Here is a 21,467-nt window from a genome sequence, read left to right on the forward strand (position 1 = left end):
GCAACAGGGCTTGTGGAGTGCAGAGCCATTGGGGCTTTGTGCTGTGGCACTGGTGTGGTTGGCTGGCAGCAGTGGCACCATCAGCGATGCTGAGGCTGAAGTAGAGACCCAGGAGCATTGGCAGCCAACTGAAGGCCTCAGGCATCTATTTCATCCTCAGCACTGCTTGTGCCACCACTGCCAAGGAATGCTGCTATGCAGGTAGCCAAAAGAGCAGAGATGAGAAAGATTGGTGGGTGGAGGGAACTGAAGTACCTCTGCTGTCATAACTATGACGAGTTGCTAGACACTTGAATTTTGATCAAGTGACTGCAGGGGCCTTGCAATGGTGGTAACTTTGAGGACCATATAAATGTACCATTCATTCAGCACTGCCATAACTTCAAATGGTCACTGAACGAATGGTAGTTAAGAGAGGATTATCTGTAGGATGCTCTCTATTGCTCTGTACTTTGTATTGTTCGGGATTTTTTTTATATCTGTGCATTCATATTAATCAAAACACAATATTTAGCTAAAAATATTTTCCACATTTTGTATTCTTTACAATGGAAATTGTAGAGTCCTCGGACTTACGACGCCGGCTCGCGCCTTGCCAACAGCAGACGGCTGCTGATTGGCTAAGGCGCGAGCCGGCTAAAAGAGCGGGAAACCAACAGCGCGGCGATTGGAGCCGCCTTCTGACAGCCGGTGTTTAAGAAGAGCTGTCAGAGCTTTTCTGTTCAGTTTTTGCTTGTTCGTTTCTCGTTGAGCGTTGTCCCAGCCAGCGCCTGTTGCGCTGAATAATAAAGCCTTTGTTCCTTTCCGTTGTCGCCTCATATCTCCCATACTTTACAGTATCCAGCAGAAATCACATTCAAGTCCTAAGTGTCAAACCGGACTTAGCTGGGTTTATATGTGATAGCAGATGTTATGTTGAATGAAAAGTATAACAGTTTATATCAGTGGTCACCAACTGGTGGTCCGTGGACCACTGGTGATCCGTGAGAAAATTTTGGTGGCCCCCAGAAAAATTATTTGCATTTTTTTATATTGCACTAAATCGGGTCCTCAAACTAAGGCCCCTGGGCCGGATACGTGCAATGAATGTTTGTGTTGCTGTAAAGAGTCTCCCCATTTGGGATCTTTTTGTGTGGGTCAGAGGGGGGCAGAAATTCCGACTTGGGGTCTGCTTCAGCCTCCTGGTGCGGGGCTTTGGGCAGAGGTTGGAGGGAAGCACCGCTGGTGGCGAAGAGCCAGAGCGCCTTGTTCCAGTGGGATTACATCATGGCCTGGAACTAGCTGACCATCTCAGCCTGCTGAGCCGCCAGGTGCCGGTACCTGGTCTTGCACTCTCGCAGGTCTTCCCTCTGCTTGGAAAGCCTATGCTTGTAGTTCTCAGAGAGGTGCTTCTGCTGAGCTCCTTCTCAGTCAGATCAAATTTGAACTGAGCTGTTTTGCCAACTCTTTCTCGTGGTGGCTGCTTAGCTCTAACAACTGCTTTCCGTTGGGGCCCTAAAGAGCCCAGGCGGGCAGGCGAGGAGTGGCGAGTAGAGGCTGGCAAGGTGCCCCTCGACATGAGTGACATTGAGTTGGCCACGCCCACCCAGTCACATGACCATCTTGCCATGCCCACCCAGCCGGTCATTAGGCAGATCATATTAGTGGTCCACAGGATTTAAAATTATGAATTTAATGGTCCCTGAGGTCCGAAAGGTTGGTGACTCCTGGTTTATATAAATAAGTGGTATAGGTGACCTTTTTATAACATAGTGCAGAATGTGGAGGCTTAGACATTTATCCTAAACATAATGACCTGTATTGAACTGGTCTTGAGTTGCCATTAACATGGTTGGTATTTGGACTTCAAAATTTGTGTTTCACAAAGCCATACTTTCAACAAATGCCTTTCAACAAGATGCTGTGGGATTGGGATTAACGTGCTTAAATTCAAAAAAGTATCATTTTGATCCCTTCATTGGCTTAGTTTTCCTTCTGTTGAAATTAATAAGTGGAACAACTTGCCTGCAGAAGTTGTAAATGCTCCAGCATTGGAAATTTTTAAGAAAATGTTGGAATACCATCTGTCTGAGATGGTGTAGGGTTTCCTGCCTGGGCAGGGGGTTGGACTAGAAGGCCTCCAAGGTCCCTTCCAACTCTGTTGTTGTTGTTTTGTTGTTTTTTTTTAATAATAATAATAATAATAATAATAATAATAATAATAATAATAATAATAATAATAATAATATATTTCCAGTTAAGTATCAGACCACCAAATCTTTGCCCATTTTTAAAAATTTGATGTTAATTATATTTCATATTGAACATGAATGGGGGGCACAAAGGAAGTGAAATGAATTTGTTGAAGACATAATTTCTTGCTGATGTATTCCTTGCTTCGGGAATAACTTGTTTACATAGCCTTGTTCTAAAGCATGTAGAATATTTTTCCTTGTCTCCTAAGATATAGACTTCCAAAATCATGTTGGTGACCGTTCTGTAAATTACCGGCATGAGTCTTGAGTTTCCAAAAGCAAAGTATTTGCTTCTCAGCAGTAATTTACTACTATACATTTAATACTTGCTGTGCTTTGAATAATTATTTGCATAGTAAGCAGTGTTTTTTTTAATAAGGTAATGTGCATACAGAGAGAATGATTGTTTGCTTTGCATTAGTAGAGGGAGGCATTTCATGTGCTTTCTGAAATGGAGACAGAAGAAAAAGCAATTAGCTGAAGTTGATGTTGTCAGAGTCAGCTGAATATCATGACCAGATGTCTCTGCATTGCTGGTTCTTGCTCCACAGAGTATTTTTGGACATTGCAGAAAGAACAACAACAGCCTTTAAAGACAACCAGAATCAATAGGGTGAAGTAGTATTTAGGTTGGGAATAAATATTCGGTTGATTCAATGTGGGATTAAAAGGTTAGTTTTGCTGTTTGGCATGGCTGCTGCTGCAAATCTTTTTCAGGCAGATTATACCTGTGTGAAATAATCTTCAAGCTTTGTCATAGTTATATGTCTGCAGAATTCTCTAGGGAATTACTGAAGGATTTGGCACACATACACTGTAATTTCCTAAAATTAATATAATGCATACATGCTTTCAAATTATCTGGTGATTTCTAATCTTTATTATAATGAGCTTTCGCTGTGGACTTTCACATTTAGCATGGAGAACATCTCTGAATGAGACTCTTGCAACTCCACAGATAAAAGGATGTTGCAGAGTTGAAAGGGGCATTTATTTAAGGCTGTAGAGAATCATGGCCAGTTGGAATGGACTTTAATAAACAAAGTCTATGAGATTGTTTAAAGTTTAATTGTTTTCATTTGTTTACATCACTTTCATGCATACTTCCTCTGATGTAGCTCTAGTTGTTTGTTTCTGTTTGGTAAGACATTTGCATCTGGTTTTTATTCTTTTTCTCCGAAGTACAAACCGTGCATTGATGTGTGTTGTTCCTCTTATGTTGAACCTGACAGTATACATAGATTAACAATTGTCATGCAAACAGCAGAGGGATCTAAAGCAAAGTCTGGTATTCTGCCATTCCATGGTGCTGATTCTCTGCAACAGTGCCGCTGTCATGGAGATAGCTGATAGATGGAACAATATAGAACATTGCATCTTGTGCGTACACCCACTAGGTTAATAGAGGACAGACAGACAGAATGCTCTGGGTGAATATGATATACTGGATTTCCCTGTCTGATGTAGAAGGGTCTTAAGAAGATTGTCTCTAATGATGGATGTGTCTAGGTCTTGTTTTTTTTTTTTTAGCCCAATGTGGCATGAACCTAGGAAAATTATTATAAAGTATTCATCTAAGTACAATTTTCAAGAAAAATAAATAAATAGAGCAGATGTAAATCTGGCTTTCGTCAGAATTGGGTGAGGCCAGGGGATAGCAGTGTTCAAATTAAATCAAGTCTTTAGGTTCCAGCAAGTAGCCTGCGTTGAATATCTAGGTTCTAGGGCTTGGCGCAGAAAGAAGCCACATGCATAGGCACCAATACGTAGCTGTCTAGGTAAAGCTGTCACCAAAGTTGTTCCAGCAATAAAGTCTGAGACAGACTTAAATACTAATAAAACAGGACATATGTAGCTCAGGGATTAAGGTATGGTTCTCTAAGCTTGGTTGTTTGTGTGCAGACATTCCATTACCTGGCTAGCAGAGGTGGGTTTCAATGGATTTTGACCAGTTCTGGAGAACCGGTAGCGGAAATTTTGAGTAGTTCAGAGAACCGGTATATACCACCTCTGACTGGACCCGTCCCCATCTATTCTCAGCCTCCTGAGTCCCAGCTGATCGGAAGGAAATTGGGATTTTGCAGTAACCTTCCCCTGGAGTGGGGAGGGAATGGAGATTTTACAGTATCCTTCCCCTGCCATGCCCACCAAGCCACACCCACAGAACTGGTAGTAAAATTTTTTGAAACCCACCACTGCTGGCTAGGTAACATTTTCAATGGATTGTTCACCGAAGATACTATCCAGCCAGGTAATGAAATACCTGCATGAAAGCAACCAAACCTAGAAGATTACTGAGGAGTCCACAGACTTAAATGCCAATCAGCAATCTCCTATCCAAGTGCAACTACGGTTAAGTAGCTTTGATTTAATAAAAATGGATTCTGCAATGTTTTTAACCTTGGTTGTTTACCTATTTCTACTGATGTTCCCAAGGAGGCTAGTGGGATTTTGTCTCCAAAACTAGACCAGAGTTTTTTTATATCAGGACAAGGGGCATTATGGCCTATAATGGTATTTCACTAGAATACTAGGTATTAGAACTTGGTTCCATGGTCTCTGGGTTGCCAAATACCTGGCTTGATCATATACTGGCCCCTGATGACAGTTACCTGTCTGTTCATCCAATGTAAGTAATAAAAACCTCCATATAAATAGGAAGAATCAAGTATAGACAACTTGCTTGTGTATATACATAAGGATCTGTGTCATTTCTAGTGTCATGTACACACAGCCTGATCAAGATAGCTTGCCCATTGTCATTATGCATATAATTCAGATTTTCTTAAAGCTGCTAAGGTGCTTCAGTGGGATCTTTATGACCAGTTAGCTTATTTGAGCTATTAGCCCAGTTCTACATGTACATAAATGCTCTTATATTCAGGTCACCAAGAATAGTTTGTTCAGTTTTATAAAAAGAAAGATAAAAATAAGGCATCCTGATTCTAATGTTTATAACATAAATGCTGCTGTTTTTTTTAACAATATGCACTAGCCACTTGGCAAATAATAGAACTAAGGAGAAATTTCCTGACAGTTAGAACAATTAATAAGTGGAACGACTTGCCTTCAGAAGTTGTGAATGCTCCAACACTGGAAATTTTTAAGAAAATGTTGGATAACCATCTGACTGAGATGGTGTAGGGTTTCCTGCCTGGGCAGGGGGTTGGACTAGAAGGCCTCCAAGGTCCCTTCCAACTCTGTTGTTATGTTATGTTATATTAATTATTTTATTGTGGGATCACAGTCATGGCTGCACAGAATCTTTATAAAATTAGTGGTTAGGGAAGGTGGGAGAATGGATGGATAGATAGATAGATAAATAGATAGATAGATGGATGGATGGATGGATGATGGATGGATATTGGTCTACTGCTTTCATTAGCACATAATATCACTAATGATCAAGACATACTTTGTTATTGTTTTTAAATCAAGATCAAGATCTAATTGCCTGATGTTTCCCTAAACATCCCCAAATGTTTTTCAAATGCATTGGTCAAACATGTTCATTGCAACATATTTTCATTTGCTATAAGGATAGCGATTGTTATTTATCACTAGATTACAGTCTGATCGTCTTTCAGATACAACAAGGGTGAAAAGATTCACTTGAGGCAGCAAGTTACGTAGGCTGCTTTCTAGATAGCATTCTCCTATGTCAGGGACTTTGCTTCAGTAATCAGCTGACAGCCCCAAGATGTGGAAAGGCCATAGCAAAGCCGGTGCTGATTTTCCAGTAGTTCAGAAAAACTAAAATATCAAGTATCCCTTGAAAATCCAGGGGATTTTTGGCTGGACATTTGCTATCTCTTAAAAGGGATTCAGATTCACTTTTAATTTTTATTCCAATTGAAATGCTAATTACCACATGCAGGTGCTTAATTTAGAGAGGGGTACAATACAATAGTTATTTATTTAGCAACATTCATTTAGCAGTTGTAAAAAGGTTTCACTCTGAGATACCAGTGACCCACCCATTTCCAAAGGAGATTGAGTGAGTGGAAGGAGGCTGAAGCATTTCCAAAGCGCTGTTTGTTGTGGCCTCAGAATATTCTCCAACAGTAGCTACATAATCAAATGTAAGTTTGTGATAAAATGTTTTATTACTTACGTTCTACTAGTACAATTAAAAGGTTAACTTCATACTGCCTTATAAGTAGGACTGTACTGTACTGTACTGTATTACTGTACCAGGATTGGGTTTCAAAAAACTGGGAGACCACTAGATGGCAGTATGTCTTCCTGCTGTAGAATAACCAGCACTTGGGTAAATGTCTATGGAGATTCTTAGTCATTCAGGTCATGGTTGTCCCAAAGGTGCTTTTTCAAAAGGCAACTGGACATTGTTTTTTCTTGAAGACGTTTCACTTCTCATCCAAGAAGCTTCTTCATGCTCTGCTCTTATTGGGCTCTTCAGAAGCTTCTTGGATGAGAAGCGAAATGTCTTCAAGGAAAAACAAAAGTCCAGTTTCCTTTGAAAAAGACAACCACTTGGGGTAATATACAGGTAACATGTATCAGGAAAAGGAACTGATATGAAAGAAGACACCATTAGTATAAAACTCTAACTTTATTCTGTGGTGATGGCAGAGGAATGTTAAGGTGTATTTTAGTCTCTCCCATACAAAGCTTGAAGAAATTATATTACTTCTGATTAAATAATACTTTTCTTTAAAAAAACAGCCTTGCTTACTCTATATTTCTGTGAATTGTCTATATCATCATCCCATCTATTGTGGTAGAATTCAACATTTTCTTCCCATATAAATAAATATCAGCTTCAGAGGTGAGATTTTTTCCCTCCTGAACTTCAGCTAGGGAAGAAAAACACAAATTTACTTTCTACTTGTGCTTTTCCCAGTAATTCAAGGTGATCCCGTTTGTGTTTTCAAACCTTTGTGTGTTCAGATACAAAGACACATATTTTTAAGAAGTTCCATCCTTAGTATGAACCTTTCATTTATACTAGTAACCAAATGTTGCAGTAGAAAGTGCCTCTGTTTATTTGGTGTTTCAGCTATTCTGTTTCAAATCTGATTTTATTTTATGGGTCAACTCAGCCCCCATCCCAGTTGTAGGTTAGCACTCCCTGCCTTTGAGCATGTTCTGCTCTTATTGGGCTCTTCCCCATCCCCAGACATGAGATTCAAATAGATTACAATTTTGTATTCTTGCACATCTCAGTCTCTTCCAATTCTGCTGGTATTTCTCTCTTGGACATAGACGGTACCATGTTTGCTGCATAAGCAACAGCATTCTCCGAGAATGCAAATACCACAATTCTGCTGAGTCCCTTCCTCTGAGATCCGCAGACCGCCCATGCAACTACTTTAAAAGTGATCGCTAGGCTTCCCAAATATATGCATGATTACACAGTGCAACAAAGCATGAGCTGAGCATCTGCTGTGACTCAGCTTGAGTAGTCATTTGTTAATCAAATGGGTGGTGGCAGTTCAACCCCCTTGAAATGCTGAAAAATGCTTCTCACAAAGCCAAGAGGCTGGAGAGCAACATTCTATGCTTGCAAATTGAGGCTGTAATGGCATGTGGTTTTTGCTTATTCTTCTAGGCTCTTTCAGTTGTTACTCTCTTTCTCCACAACTCTGTCACTTTAAACTGACAGTTGCAGCATTGCTTTTGTCCTATGATGGCAAATGTGTCTTCCTTAAATTTGGGGAATCAGTGGCTTTTAAGCAAAATGGATGAGATCCCGCTGAATGTCTGCAATTCTCTTTTACAAACTGTTAGAATATTGAATTTAGTAGCTGGAATAGTAACGTGTACAATAGGCCAGAACACAGTTGTAGTTGAAATGATAGAAAACACAGTTGTAGTTGATTTGAGGCAATCTATGCTATGATTGGTTGTGGTAAGTATAAAGGGGGCGTTTCCCTCCTCCCCTCTTTTTCCTGTGTGTTCTGTATACTGTTTAATTCACCTCATGATATTCCTGCATTCCTAACTATGTTATGTTCTTCCTTTTCTGGATGATGATAAATTCTGCTACTGCTGGGCAATTCCATGACAGAAACCTAATAGCAGGGGCTGGCAGCAACCCCACAGCAACTTTTAAGACCAGTTTCAGTGGCGATAGGGAATTTGAGAGGTGGAACTCAACCCAGTTGGAAGGTTTGAGGGTGGAGAGGGCTTGCATTAGAACTTCATGTGAGTTATAGTTGTGAAACCATATTACACTGTATTTATTCACAAACTTTAGATTTAGTTCTCCTGTTTCTGTTCACCCATCTACAGTGGCTGCCAATTCCACTACATAGTTATCAGATAATGAAATCAACTTATTAGGTTAGGGATGCATAAGCTGAGGCTTAAGGGCTAACATGGGTACATAACATGCGACCTTTCAGATATTGCTGAACTGCAATTCTTTCATCCTTTGTTATTGTCCACACTGATTGAGACTGTTGAGAGTTGTAATTCAGCAGTATATACAAGATTGGAAACAGTGCAGCTGTGCCAAAAGTTTTGGATGCTGCTCCCAAAGCTGCTCCAAATATGCCAATCACTAAATTGTAAGTTTTAAAATGATAGAATGGAAAAATTAAGTACCTGAGAAGTAATCCGTTCTTAATCTTAGTTAAATGTTAATTAAGTTAAATGTGTTACTCCCGACCCATTCATTTTTTGGATAACAATCCTCAGCATGCCACTGAAAAGTTCTGAGTTACTTGGAAGTCTGTACTTTAATCCATAAATACAGTTTGCAAATTGTAATTCTTCTTCATGTATCAAGTGACCCATTAGCATCATGTGTGAATTTAGCCACTGCCAGGGAACAAGTTATTATAATGATAAATCCATGGAAGCATAATAGTCCATTTGTATAATAAGTAATTCACAATGGACAAATAAAGAGTTAAAAAAACTTGAATTATATTCGTTGACATAACCTACATGCAACAATCTCAAAAATTTCAATAGTATTGTTTTATCATTTTAGTTTATAATGCAGTTCAAGATATTATTTTAGGCCAGAAAGGTGGAAAATGGAAGGAATTCTGTTAAACTCAGATTTTCTTTATAAATGATGCAGCAGAGTATGATACAGTATACGTTAATATAAAATTTAAAGAAATTTCAATACAAAATGAAGAGCTGCAAGCAATAATATAGAATGATGTCTGTTTGCAGAAGAATTGCTCTTCTGCAGGCTGAACTGATAGCTTTTGCCAACTGAGACCCTTCGAATTTGTGTTAATTGTAAGTGAAGCAATAAAGGGAAAGAAAGTTTGTCATACCCTCCTGAAATTGTTTTTAAAATTATTATTTTCTTCGTAGCTTTTCTTGATTTCTACACTTGTACTTTGTACCACAGCATATCCTAAATTCTCCTTACGTTTTTTTCCCTTCAATATCTAACAGGGATTGGGAAGAATGTCATTTGTGATAGAACAGCCACTCCGCTGGATGCCTTTCGGATGATGACAGCTGCCCACTATTATCCCAAGCTTATGAGCATCATGGGCAATGTTCTCCGTTTCCTGCCTGCCTTTGTGAAGATGAAGCAGCTGATCCAAGAGGGCTATGTGGGAGAACTGCTTGTGTGTGAGGTACAGGTTCACAGTGGGAGCCTGTTGGGGAAGAAATATAATTGGAGCTGTGATGATCTGATGGGAGGTGGAGGGTTGCATTCTGTTGGTACCTACATCATTGATCTCCTGACTTTCCTCACCAGTCAGAAAGCAGTGAAAGTTCATGGACTTCTTAAGACCTTTGTGAAACAGACTGACCACATTAAGGGAATACGGCAAATTACGAGTGACGACTTCTGTACATTTCAAATGGTCTTAGAAGGTGGGGTGTGTTGCACTGTTACCCTTAATTTCAACATGCCGGGAGAATTTAAACAAGATATTGTTGTGATTGGATCAAGCGGGCGGCTAATTGCAGTCGGCACTGATTTGTATGGACAAAGCAATAACTCTCCACAGAAAGAGCTCCTCTTGAAGGATTCTGCCCCAGTCAGCAATGCCTTGTTACCCGAGAAGGCCTTCAGTGACATCCCATCTCCATACCTCCGGGGCACCATAAAGATGGTACAAGCAGTCAGGGAGGCATTTGAAGATCAAGATGACAGACGAACCTGGGATGGCCGGCCACTCACAATGGCTGCAACTTTTGATGATTGTCTCTATGCTTTGTGTGTGGTGGACACCATTAAGAGATCCAACCAGCTGGGTGAATGGCAGAACATTGTGATTATGACTGAAGAACCAGAACTGAGTCCTGCTTACTTGATCAGTGAGGCCATGAGGCGGAGCAGGATGTCTCTGTACTGCTAGATTTTTGTCTTGACTTGGGGGAAAAAAGGAAGTGACTCGAATCAGTTTTTCCCTGACAGAAATACGACTACACATCTCAGGCCTGGAAAAGGGAAACAGTTTAAGGAAACAATATTTGTTGCTAAAGCGACATTGCCTAGTTGGTGCTCAAATTGTAGATGCATTTGAAATGCCCTCGTAGCATATAATAGTTGCAGATCCTTATGAAGGAAAAATGTGTGTTAGCTTTTTACCAAATAATAAGAAGGTAAAATATAATCAGTTTGCAATCTGTTGGGGTATGACTGATTCAATTGTATTTACTGTTTTTAAAAAAAATGGTTCAGGAAGGTCCAGTTGGGCATTACAGAAAAAAACAAAACAAAAACCAGGCCATAAAAGATGCTTGAATCAGAAGCCTATGTAGATTGCACAGACGTACCCATACCTTCTAAGAGCTCCACTGATAAAAGCATGCTGCTTGGTTCTTAGTTGGTTAAAAAACCCATTGCATTAGTTAAATGATACATAAGAACATTTGGCATGAATATGTTATCTGATGTCAAAAGAATTTGGTAGATTGGTTTTCATGGCTAACATAAATAATGTTTTTGGATTATTTTTTCTTTTTCGATGGAATGTAACTTGAACAAATAGGTTCCCCCCCCCCCGGCCCAATTCATATTGTTCCAAATTTATTGTATGTTCCACTTCAGGTTCTCCGGGCCCATAGGCTCAGTATGCTTTGATTCAAAGCACAAAATTCTATAAAAATAGGATAGCTACATAACATTTGATGAGCTTTGATTCCTGGTAAATTCCAGGGTGATATATTTTGCTTTGTTTTGGAGCAAAACCATGTATAACTCCTATGATACCTTAAAATGTTTACTTTAGCACAAATTTTCATGGACTGGGCCCTTTTTTTTTTGTTAGAGGCATGAAGTAGTCTGTCTGACAAAGTGGAATTAGTTGCAAAATGATATACTGTAATATGTTAGTTCACAAGCAATTACAAGGTTACTAGTTCCTAATCTGGAATGACATATTTAAGTCTCAAACTAGGGGAACAGAGGGAGATAATCAGCAAAACATAGCTTTGAGCCAAATCTCTTGTGTTTTAGGCAAAACCTACACAAAGCAAAATGATGCCTCCCCAGTAAGGAAAACCCCAGCTTAGAGAAAAAGTAATTTAGCTAAAGGTGAGGTGAGATATGGCAACTGATCATTTTTGTATGTTTGAGTTGGACAGTTTGTTCTTGTTGTGGAAGCATATCTGTGATCATAATTGGTGTGCCTAGCAGTTTTATTGCAATATGGTTTGAGTATCTAATCCATATCATAATGACAACAGGAGAGCCTTTTGTCCTGTTGCTCCCAAACAGTTCATTCTCTGGGATTTTCATTATGAAAACTCCCATCACAATGAACTGTTCATGTTTCGTTTCTTCCACTTTGAAAAATTCAAATAAATATTGGAGGTATTACTTGGGACTGTAGGTTTCATATTACTTTATCCCTAGAACTGAAATTATCCTGCAGGCATTGATGCATATTTCCTTCTAGCAAAAGTTGCCAGAGCTCACTAGACTGAAAAAAGCCATTTGATCCATAACTACCTACAGCCCTAGGCCAAGACCAAAACTCAGGAATTGTCTTTGATGGGTGAACTGAGCCAACGATAGCCCCAAATGGTAGGAATTTGATCCGATAACCTCTCTCCCTCATCACTTGTTGGCACTCCTATATATTTTTCTCTCTCTCTCTCCTAAGTAGCAGAGTATAGATTAATTGATTTCCTGAAGAGAGATTTTGAAATTACGATAACCATGATAGGTGTGATCTTCGTCACATCTCTTTACAGTAATTTGCTTTTAGAAAAAGTCTAATCCTGAACAAGAGTCATCTTGTCTTTTGATTGATTTTACAAGTTGTGAAAGAAAAAAAGTGTATTCTTTCATATATATATACTTTTTATTTTCTGCTCTGGAGTGCCATCTGCAAACTCTCCTGGATAAATTTAATCAAAAATCTTCTTAAGAAAGTCCCCGTTTGTTTGCAATATCATCATCCCCACAAATATTTGCTATTAAGAATCCTGAGAGTTGCACTGGCTTAAAATGACACTACCCTTTTGGTGGGAAATGCATGGAATTTGGACATTGTTTATAAAGTCATTATAAAGTCCTTCGGGAGAAGGGCGGTATACAAATTAAAACATTATTATTATTATTATTATTATTATTATTATTATTATTATTATTATTATTATTATTATTATTATATTTCCAGTGAAGATGGGACTGATTTTTTTAAAAAACGATGTATTGGAGAAAGGAAAGGTTGGGAGGGTTTAAATATCTATTTTAAGGAGGGTATTGCATTAAAAGGACAAGTTGCACTGATGAAAATAATAATTTTCCTGGCAACACTGTGGGAACTGAATCTGGCCACAAGCCACAAATGTCCCACTCTTGTTTTATATCATAATTTGCATTTGTCTGGCAACTGATCTTCACTAGAAGTTAATAAATTGCCCAAAGTCAGGAACTAAAGATTTACGAAAAGCTGGATTATACTTGGTCGGTAGGGCTTGATTTAGCACTTTGCATGTATAACTGAGAGAACTGCATTAATTTCAGGAACTGGATAGAGCCCATTTTGTATAAAGTCAGATGAAAATTAGTAGAAACAGAAGAATCCTGTTCTGTCATGGAACTCATATGTACTTGAGCTTGCCTTATCTAGCTTAATGTTGGGGGGAGGGGGTTATTTAAAGGAGTATCTGTTATTGGGACATTGTAACAGCATCATGAGTAATCTCTGCTGCCTGCTAAGGTGTTTCACTTGTGTCTATATGGATTGACAGAGCATCTTTTAATAAAGAATCTCTACAAGGGTCAGTAATATAACCTCCCTTACTTTTCCTTCTCTCCTAGATCCAAAACTACAATTGAAATATCAGGTGGGTGGGTAGGAATATGTTTGCACTAAGAAAAATTAGAATGTAATGGCATCACTTTCTTTATATTATCCCCACTATCCCTCCATCCTTGTTCAACGTTTTACATATAGTATAAAATACTGGATAGAAAAATAATTTTAAGAGAGCAAAATGCATGAAGCACTGGAAAACTGTCATTGTTATTGGGTGGTATACTCCATTTACTTGATAATAGGCAAAGCTTCTCCAACTTCATGTTCTTGGGATACATTGAAACACAGTGCCTATTATCCCAGTTAATGTTGGCTCTGCAATTTTGCAGTTGTGGACCTAATACAGCTGGAGGGCACCAGATGGCTGCTATAGACTATTAAAAGTTCTCTATCGCTTTTGCTGCTGGTCTCCATTTGAACAATCCTTGCAGAATGATTTATTCTCTGATTTACAGGTCCCCCCCCCCCACATTAATTTAAATAATAAAAGGATGGAAGTCTACTGGGAACATTTTGTTATTTCGCTTAATCCAAGGCAGATTTAGTCAGTTTTTGTTTTGTGTCATTCTGCTGTCCTTCTCTATAAGAGCACTGAAGATGACTGAGGGAGATAGAGAGGTACTTAGCCCTATAAATCTTCTTAAAATAGCATTTCCATGATAGATTGCAGTTCTTTACTTGATCTGGTTCTAGAATGACATTTTGCTCTTTGCTTTTAACTTTAAGCATTCAAGTGTACATTTATTGCTGTATTTAATATATATATATATATATATTTATTGTGTTTTACAAGCATATATATTATATAGAGCATGAATATATATATATGTATATATATATATGTATATATATATATATATATATATATATATATATATATATATATATATATATATATATATATTCAGTTGCATGGGCATTTTGTGTGTAGCAAATATTTTAAAAAGTTATTTATCAAACAATAAAGATGTGATTAAAAACAGATTCTATATTTTATACCTCAAGAGGTTAAAAAGCAAAAAAAGAAAGCGGGGTTATAAAATAAAAAGAAAAGAGCAGATGTGGAGAATGTCCCCAGCTTTTGACAACCTGGCTGCTTTTTAATAGAAAGCAGCCTTTGATGTTTCTCAGCTACAATAAAATCCATACAACTTCTGTACAATGTTTATGTGTTAAGTCTTTCATTGTTTGGGGAATGTAGTTAGATATAATCAATCCTTGGCATATATGTGCTGCTTTAAACAAGACTTCCTGCTGTTCATACATATTTGATAATCAGAATAAAAAGAACTGAAATGCTGAATAAAGACATAAAAGAGACTGGGTTCCAGCTGCAAGTCATTCCTTTCAGTTGTGTGTTGTTCATCCATAGCCTTGTTTTTTTTAATTTTCATTACTCCCACAGCATAACAGATGTTTAATTTGATATACCTGAATGAAAACTCCCAAGATTTCTACTATCCATTTGGTTTTGTTTCTTTGAGGATAAGACTCCAGGGAACACAGTGGGAAGAAGAGAAGTAATTGATTCTGTTCCACTTCCCTGGGGCCAGTTTGAATAGCTATTTTGAAATATAAAACATTTTTTTAGTATTTCTGTTGAATAGTTTTTATCTGCTTTTACTCGGCAGAATTCTGTTAGAATTCTGTATGGCATAAAAGATGAATCTTAGAAGCCAAACATTTTTACCATAATTGGCACAAAGGCAAATCCAATGCAATATAATACAGTACGAATACTATACACCAACACATACCCTGTGTTTATTCTAAGCTTATTAATCAGTGCTGTTCTTTCTTTCTTGTTTCCTTCCCAAAGTGGACAAGTTGTTACAGTACTAGGTGCTATACCTAGGTACAAGGTAGTGTTTTTGCTCTCAAAAGCAAAAGGTAGTTTTGCTTGGTAGTTATCCTACCCCAGGATGTACTTGAGAGAAATAGTTTTGGGGCTAGAGTGCAAACCAAGGCTGGTCTATCCCTTCTATGAGTCTTCACCCCCCCCCCCAAAAAAAAACCCTATAAAAAGCAAATGGCTTCATTTTAACCAATCTTAAACATGGCCAAATAAGTACATGGGTGGTCTCACTATGCTTTGAAAAAATTATTAGTACACTGAGCTTTCTTTTGCAAATTTGAGTTTGGTTCTAGCCTAATCTCCATTGATACTTCATATTTTAGTCCAGGCTTTAAGAGATAAAATTAACTACTGACTGATGAATGTTAAAGATGTCCCTGCATTGGGAAAATTAAGTGCAGGGGACAGTCCACAACTTACAACCGTTCGTTTAGTGACTGTTCAAAGTTACAGCAGCATTGAAAAAACTGACTTATTTTCACACTTATGAAAAGTTGCAGCATCCCCCATAGTCACGTGATCAAAATTTAGATGCTTGACAATTGACTCATGACGGCTGCAATGTTCTGGGTCATGTGATCACCTTTTGCAACCTTCTGACAAGTCAATGGGGAAGCCAGAGTCACTTAACAACCATGTTTTTAAACAACTGCAGGGATTCACTTAACAACTGGGGCAGGAAAGGTCATAAAATGGGGCAAAACTCATTTAACAACTGTCTTGCTTAGCAAGAGAAATTTTGGGCTCAATTGTGGTTGTAAATCAAGGATTATCACCGGTATAGCATTCTTAGTTTAGTCTTCCAGTGCCTTGTTGCTACATGCTCATTATGCTGTCCACTACCTGCTTGCTGCCCAGAATTGTGTGTTGCAATGAAGCAAGCACCAGCTTGTCTTGTGTAGACATCAGCACTTGAAACCATGTGTGGGCTGCCTCTCTGATCATCAGGAACATTTCCCAAGAAGACATGTGAATGCAGGGTATTGAAAAAGGACAACCTAAACTTTGGATTTCCTTTTTCCTGCAATATCCCAGAATGGATGTTTGTATCTGATCTCTGTCTACGTTAATTCAAGGCCTGCATTTATATTTGAAGTAAGAGCTAATTAAGTTTCAATGGAGCCCTAGGGAAAAATGTCATAAAAACAAGTGCTGGAAATACAGCTGGGCTGTTATAGTATTGATTAAGTAAATGCAGCAACTAAATGTTGTTACAATGCAAAAGGCTTTTAAAAATCAGTAGAGCAAATGGGACGAGAGCTTTCTTTTTACTAAGATGTTTTCACAGGGGTTTGTAGGATTGCTCACAGGGGGTAGGAGATCAGACTGGTGTATTTAGTTGATTTATATACCACTCCTAATGTCTGTTAAATAGAGGACTGTCCATTAACTCAGGTTTTACTGTAGATTATGCTATTTATGTCCATTAAATGGTACAAATCTACAAATAATGTGAATTTGGATTTAATAGACATACCCTATCTCAAATTATTGGATAAATCAAGGTTTAATTGTCTTCAGCCTTCATAATACCTATATTCAGGCAATGAAGCAGAACATACTTTCTTTTTGCCATATATTCTCCTAAGCCATTTTTTAGAAAATGAGACTGACTTGGCAAAGAAAAGATAACTTGTATTGCCCAGCCATCGTGCCTTTTTCCTTTAATTGTTGCAATAAACTTGCAAGATAGGCAATGCTGAAAATAATTGGTACAAAAACCAAGAGACATTTAGATTTAACAGCAACTTGAATTTCAGAATTCTAGCGAGAAACTGGGAATGCACAAAACACTCCTCAATTTATGACTGTACATTTAATGATGGTTCAAAGCTACGAGTGTCTTGGAAAAAGTGATTTACTCCTTGTCCTTGCACAAGACCGTTTCCCCCCCATGGTCACATGATCACAACCCAAGTGCTTGGCAACTGGCTCGCATTTATGACCATGCATTATAGTTTTACCGTTCTCCAGTCATGTAGTTGTGATTTGTGTCTCTGTCAGCTGGTTTCCAGCAAAAAATGTTAATTGGGGAAGCTTAACATCTATGGCAGGGGTGTCAAACTTGTGTTGCCATGTCGTCACGTGATGTATCATGACTTTTCCCCCCTTCGCTAAACTGGGGATGGGTGTGGCCAGCATGTGACCCATCCGGTCTGCAGGCCACGAGTTTGACACCCCTGATCTATGGTGATTTGTGTAATTGTGATAAAAATGGTCATACAATTGGGTCTGGGTACATGATGACTCACTTTAACAATTGCAGTGACTTAAGACAGAAATTCCGGTTCCAATTGCCCATAAATTAACAGCTACTTATATATGCTTCTAATACAAAATTAAGAAAAGATTTCATCAAACTGAAAACATCTGCTAAAATATGTGACTATAAAAAGATTGCAAAAAAGTCTAGAACAGTTAATGGAAGATAATGGCAATCAAGATTTGATTGTCACTTCTTCTTTCCTCTTGAAAGCAGCTTTGACTTTTATTAACATTTCAGAAACATCAAGGTAGGGAGATGTATAATTCAAGACAGCAATTAGGCTTATGCAATCACTCCCTCTTTTATTTATTTATTATTTATTTATTTATTTATTTATTCGTATTTTTATACCGCCCTATCTCCCTAGGGACTCAGGGCGGTGTACAGCCATCTAAAAACAACATAAATATACACAGTAAAACATTAATCTAAAAAACTTATTAAATAGGCCGAATATTTAAAATAGACATAAATAATAAAACCCCAAGTTAAAACCAAATCTAAAATTTAAACAATTAAAATTTAAGAATCTAGTCCAGTCCTGCGCAAATAAATAGATGTGTCTTAAGCTCGCGGCGGAAGGTCCGAAGGTCAGGAAGTTGACAAAGTCCTGGGGGAAGCTCGTTCCAGAGGGTGGGAGCCCCCACAGAAAAGGCCCTTCCCCTGGGCGTCGCCAGTCGGCACTGCCTAGCTGACGGCACCCTGAGGAGTCCCTCCCTGTGGGAGCGCACGGGTCGGTGGGAGGCATTCGGTGGCAGCAGACGGTCCCGTAAGTAACCCGACCCTATGCCATGGAGCGCTTTAAAGATCATTACCAAAACCTTGAAGCGCACCCGGAAAACCACAGGCAGCCAGTGCAGTCTGCGCAGGAGAGGTGTTACATGGGAGCCACGAGGGGCTCCCTCTATCACCCGCGCAGCCGCATTCTGAACTACCTGGAGTCTCCGGGTGCTCCTCAAGGGGAGCCCCATGTAGAGAGCATTGCAGTAGTCCAGACGAGATGTCACGAGAGCATGAGTGACCGTGCATAAGGCATCCCGGTCTAGAAAGGGGCACAACTGGCGGACCAGGTGAACCTGGTAAAAAGCTCTCCTGGAGACGGCCGTCAGATGATCTTCGAAAGACAGCCGTCCATCCAGGAGAACGCCCAAGTTGCGTACCCTCTCCATTCGGGCCAATGACTCGCCCCCAACAGTCAGCCGAGGCATGCATCATAGCAGTGGTGGGTTCTAACCGGTGTTACCACCGGTTTGCTTCGCACACGCTTTTTGCTAAACAAGAAGGAATAAAGGTAGGTATAGCACAGGGGCCGGCGGGAGGGCCCAGCTGACGGTCGGAGCGAACCGGTTTGCTCTTACATCAACTTTTCCACTATTGACTCTCCTGAACTGGGGAGAACCGGTAGCAACCCATCACTGCATCATAGACGATGGGATATAAAAAGGGGCAGAGCATTAATCACAGCCACATCGTGATTTATTCATTTTTGATCCTCCTTGTGGATGCTCCTGATTTGGTGATACAGGTAAAAATTTCCTACCACGAGAAGCTATGTTTGTAGGGCATCAGCCTCTTAATACAAATTAATATGCATAAACTGCAGAAACATGGTAGAACTAGCAGCCATTGATTAACTGATTCATGTATTTATGTATCTCCCTTCGTAACCATATACTGAGTTAGCCAAGTTCCATATAATTATTATATAAAACATGAAGAAATACTTCTGCCTGTTTTGTACCTCCCACTGTTCAGCTTTGTTTGATAACTATAGCCCCAGGAACGAAAGGATAAAAGCAGTAAGAGAATGATTTACTTCATGTTGGAAATGCTCCAACTTCAGAAGCAAGAGAGAAAGTTTTATATTTTGTTTTTCTCTATGCCTTGCTTCTCCCAACCCCCCTCCAATTAATAGGAGGCAACTGATTTATACCACTGGCTGAATAGGTTTAGAAAATATGCCCCGAGGTCTGAAGAACTGTGGCATTTCTACTAATTTCCATCATTGGAATTTGATGCTGGAAAGACCCATGGTCATTTCTAGACTATTTGAGCTGAATTCTCCTGCAGGCAGATCTCTGCCCATGTTTAAAGATAGATGTGTCTGAACACATTTATCTTCAGTATAAGCTTTTGTGTATGTAGCTACCTATAAATACACAACCATTCTGTATCTCTGTGTTAACACAAACATAGACTAAATCCAGAGAGACTTAGTTCTGCATTTTCAAAGTTACTGTCAATATTTTAATAAGATGAAGCGATAAGTAGTCAAACGCTGTATTGGTTATTTTTAATTTGCCGTCGCATTCTCAGACTAAAATACTTAGAAAATCCTAATCTGGGCATTTTACTGTCAAGAACACAATGAGAATTAAGCTACACTAGGTAGCATTATAAGCAAGGTCCAAACACCATAGCTTAAATTGTGTATCCAAAGAGTGGATTTAACATTTCATGATTACTGGTAGTCCTTGATTTACAACAGTTCATTTAGTGACTGTTTAACATTACGATGGCACTGAAAAAAGTGACTTATGTCCTTTTTTAAAGTTAACGACCGCTGCAGTATCCCCATGGTCAAATTCAGACACTTGGTAACTGGTTCACATTTATGACAATTGTAGTGTCTCAAGGTCATGTGATCATTTTTGGAGACCTTCTGACAGGCAAAGTCAATGCGGAAGCCAGATTCACTGAATACCCGGGTTACTAATTTAACAACTGCAGTGATTTACTTAACTGTGCCAAGAAAATGGGGCAAAATTCACTTAAAAACTGCTTCCCTTAGCAACAGAAATGTTGGGCTCAATTATGGTAGTAAGTCGAGGATTACCTATACTGTATTTCTCTCAAATTGCTTACATAATGAAGACACGCCTTTTCTCTTCTACCCTACCCACGTTTTACAACCCTATAAACATGCCCAAGCTCTTAGGTGTGCCTCAGCAGGCTTTGTTAAATCCTGGCTCATGGATCTTGTGACACCAATAGAATTTGTTTTCATAAATAGGAGGATATAAAATGCACAGAACAACTCTGCCGCTAATCGACAGGACTTCTAACAGGCGCTCTTAAGAAAAGCTAGTTTAAGGCTGCCATCTCCTGCTCCTGCAGTAAATTGCAGCAATAAAAAGTGAGGAAAAATGCAGGTGAGTAATTGCCCCCCCTATAAAAAGCAGCTGTTATCCAGAGCATAATAGTATGCGCTTCTATCTACAAAAATGTTTTTCTTCGGGATAAAATTGTACAAAATAGCTAATTACCAGTTAATAAAATGTTTGTTTTGCACCCACATTTCTCAAAAGCAAAACGGTAACATTTATGGGCTCCTTAAGATCCTAATAAATATATTATCATCAAGGTTTTGTGGCTCACAGGCTTTTCATTAGATGTATGGAGTACAGCACAATAAAATATAGAACTGATTTTATCCAGCAGTCCTTTCCCCTCCATGTTTTGTGATTTCATTTGTACAATCATATACTTTGTTACCTAACGAGTTTGACATTGCAGCCTTTGTAATCTTTAATATTTGCTATTCTAAAACTGCATTACTAGACACACACTGTCTAAGAAATTAAGTGGAGTTTTTATAGTGTCTTCAGCCAGCTTTATTTGATTAAAATTACTTCAAGATAGCTCAAGAGAAAACAATAAAGTGCAAATATTAGAAACAGAGAAAAGAAAAATAAAACTGAGAAGTAGCAATAACAACAGAGCAACTGCCAAGAGGAAGCTATTGCTTTGCAGATTCTGGTTAGCCACCATCCTACAGGCCTGGATCTGACTCAGAAAAAAATATTCTATGGTCAGGCAAGACCAAAATTCTGGGATCAGTAAATGTACTTTGAACTAAATTCAGCTTCACCTAACCCAGTATCTTCCAGATG

General features: G+C 38.8%; 1 protein-coding gene across 1 annotated transcript in view; it reads left to right on the forward strand.

The window, feature by feature from the left end:
• GFOD1 (Gfo/Idh/MocA-like oxidoreductase domain containing 1) overlaps positions 1-12,751 on the forward strand; it is a 51,859-nt gene extending 39,108 nt beyond the window's left edge. The window contains exon 2 of the mRNA XM_058177142.1: positions 9,618-12,751. Within this exon, the coding sequence (XP_058033125.1) occupies positions 9,618-10,537 (920 nt within the window). The 3' untranslated portion in view covers positions 10,538-12,751. The remainder of the gene's footprint in view (positions 1-9,617) is intronic.
• Positions 12,752-21,467: the final 8,716 nt, after the last annotated feature.

The sequence above is a fragment of the Ahaetulla prasina genome, chromosome 3, assembly GCF_028640845.1.
Source record: "Ahaetulla prasina isolate Xishuangbanna chromosome 3, ASM2864084v1, whole genome shotgun sequence".
In the NCBI taxonomy this organism is placed as follows: Eukaryota; Metazoa; Chordata; class Lepidosauria; order Squamata; family Colubridae; genus Ahaetulla; species Ahaetulla prasina.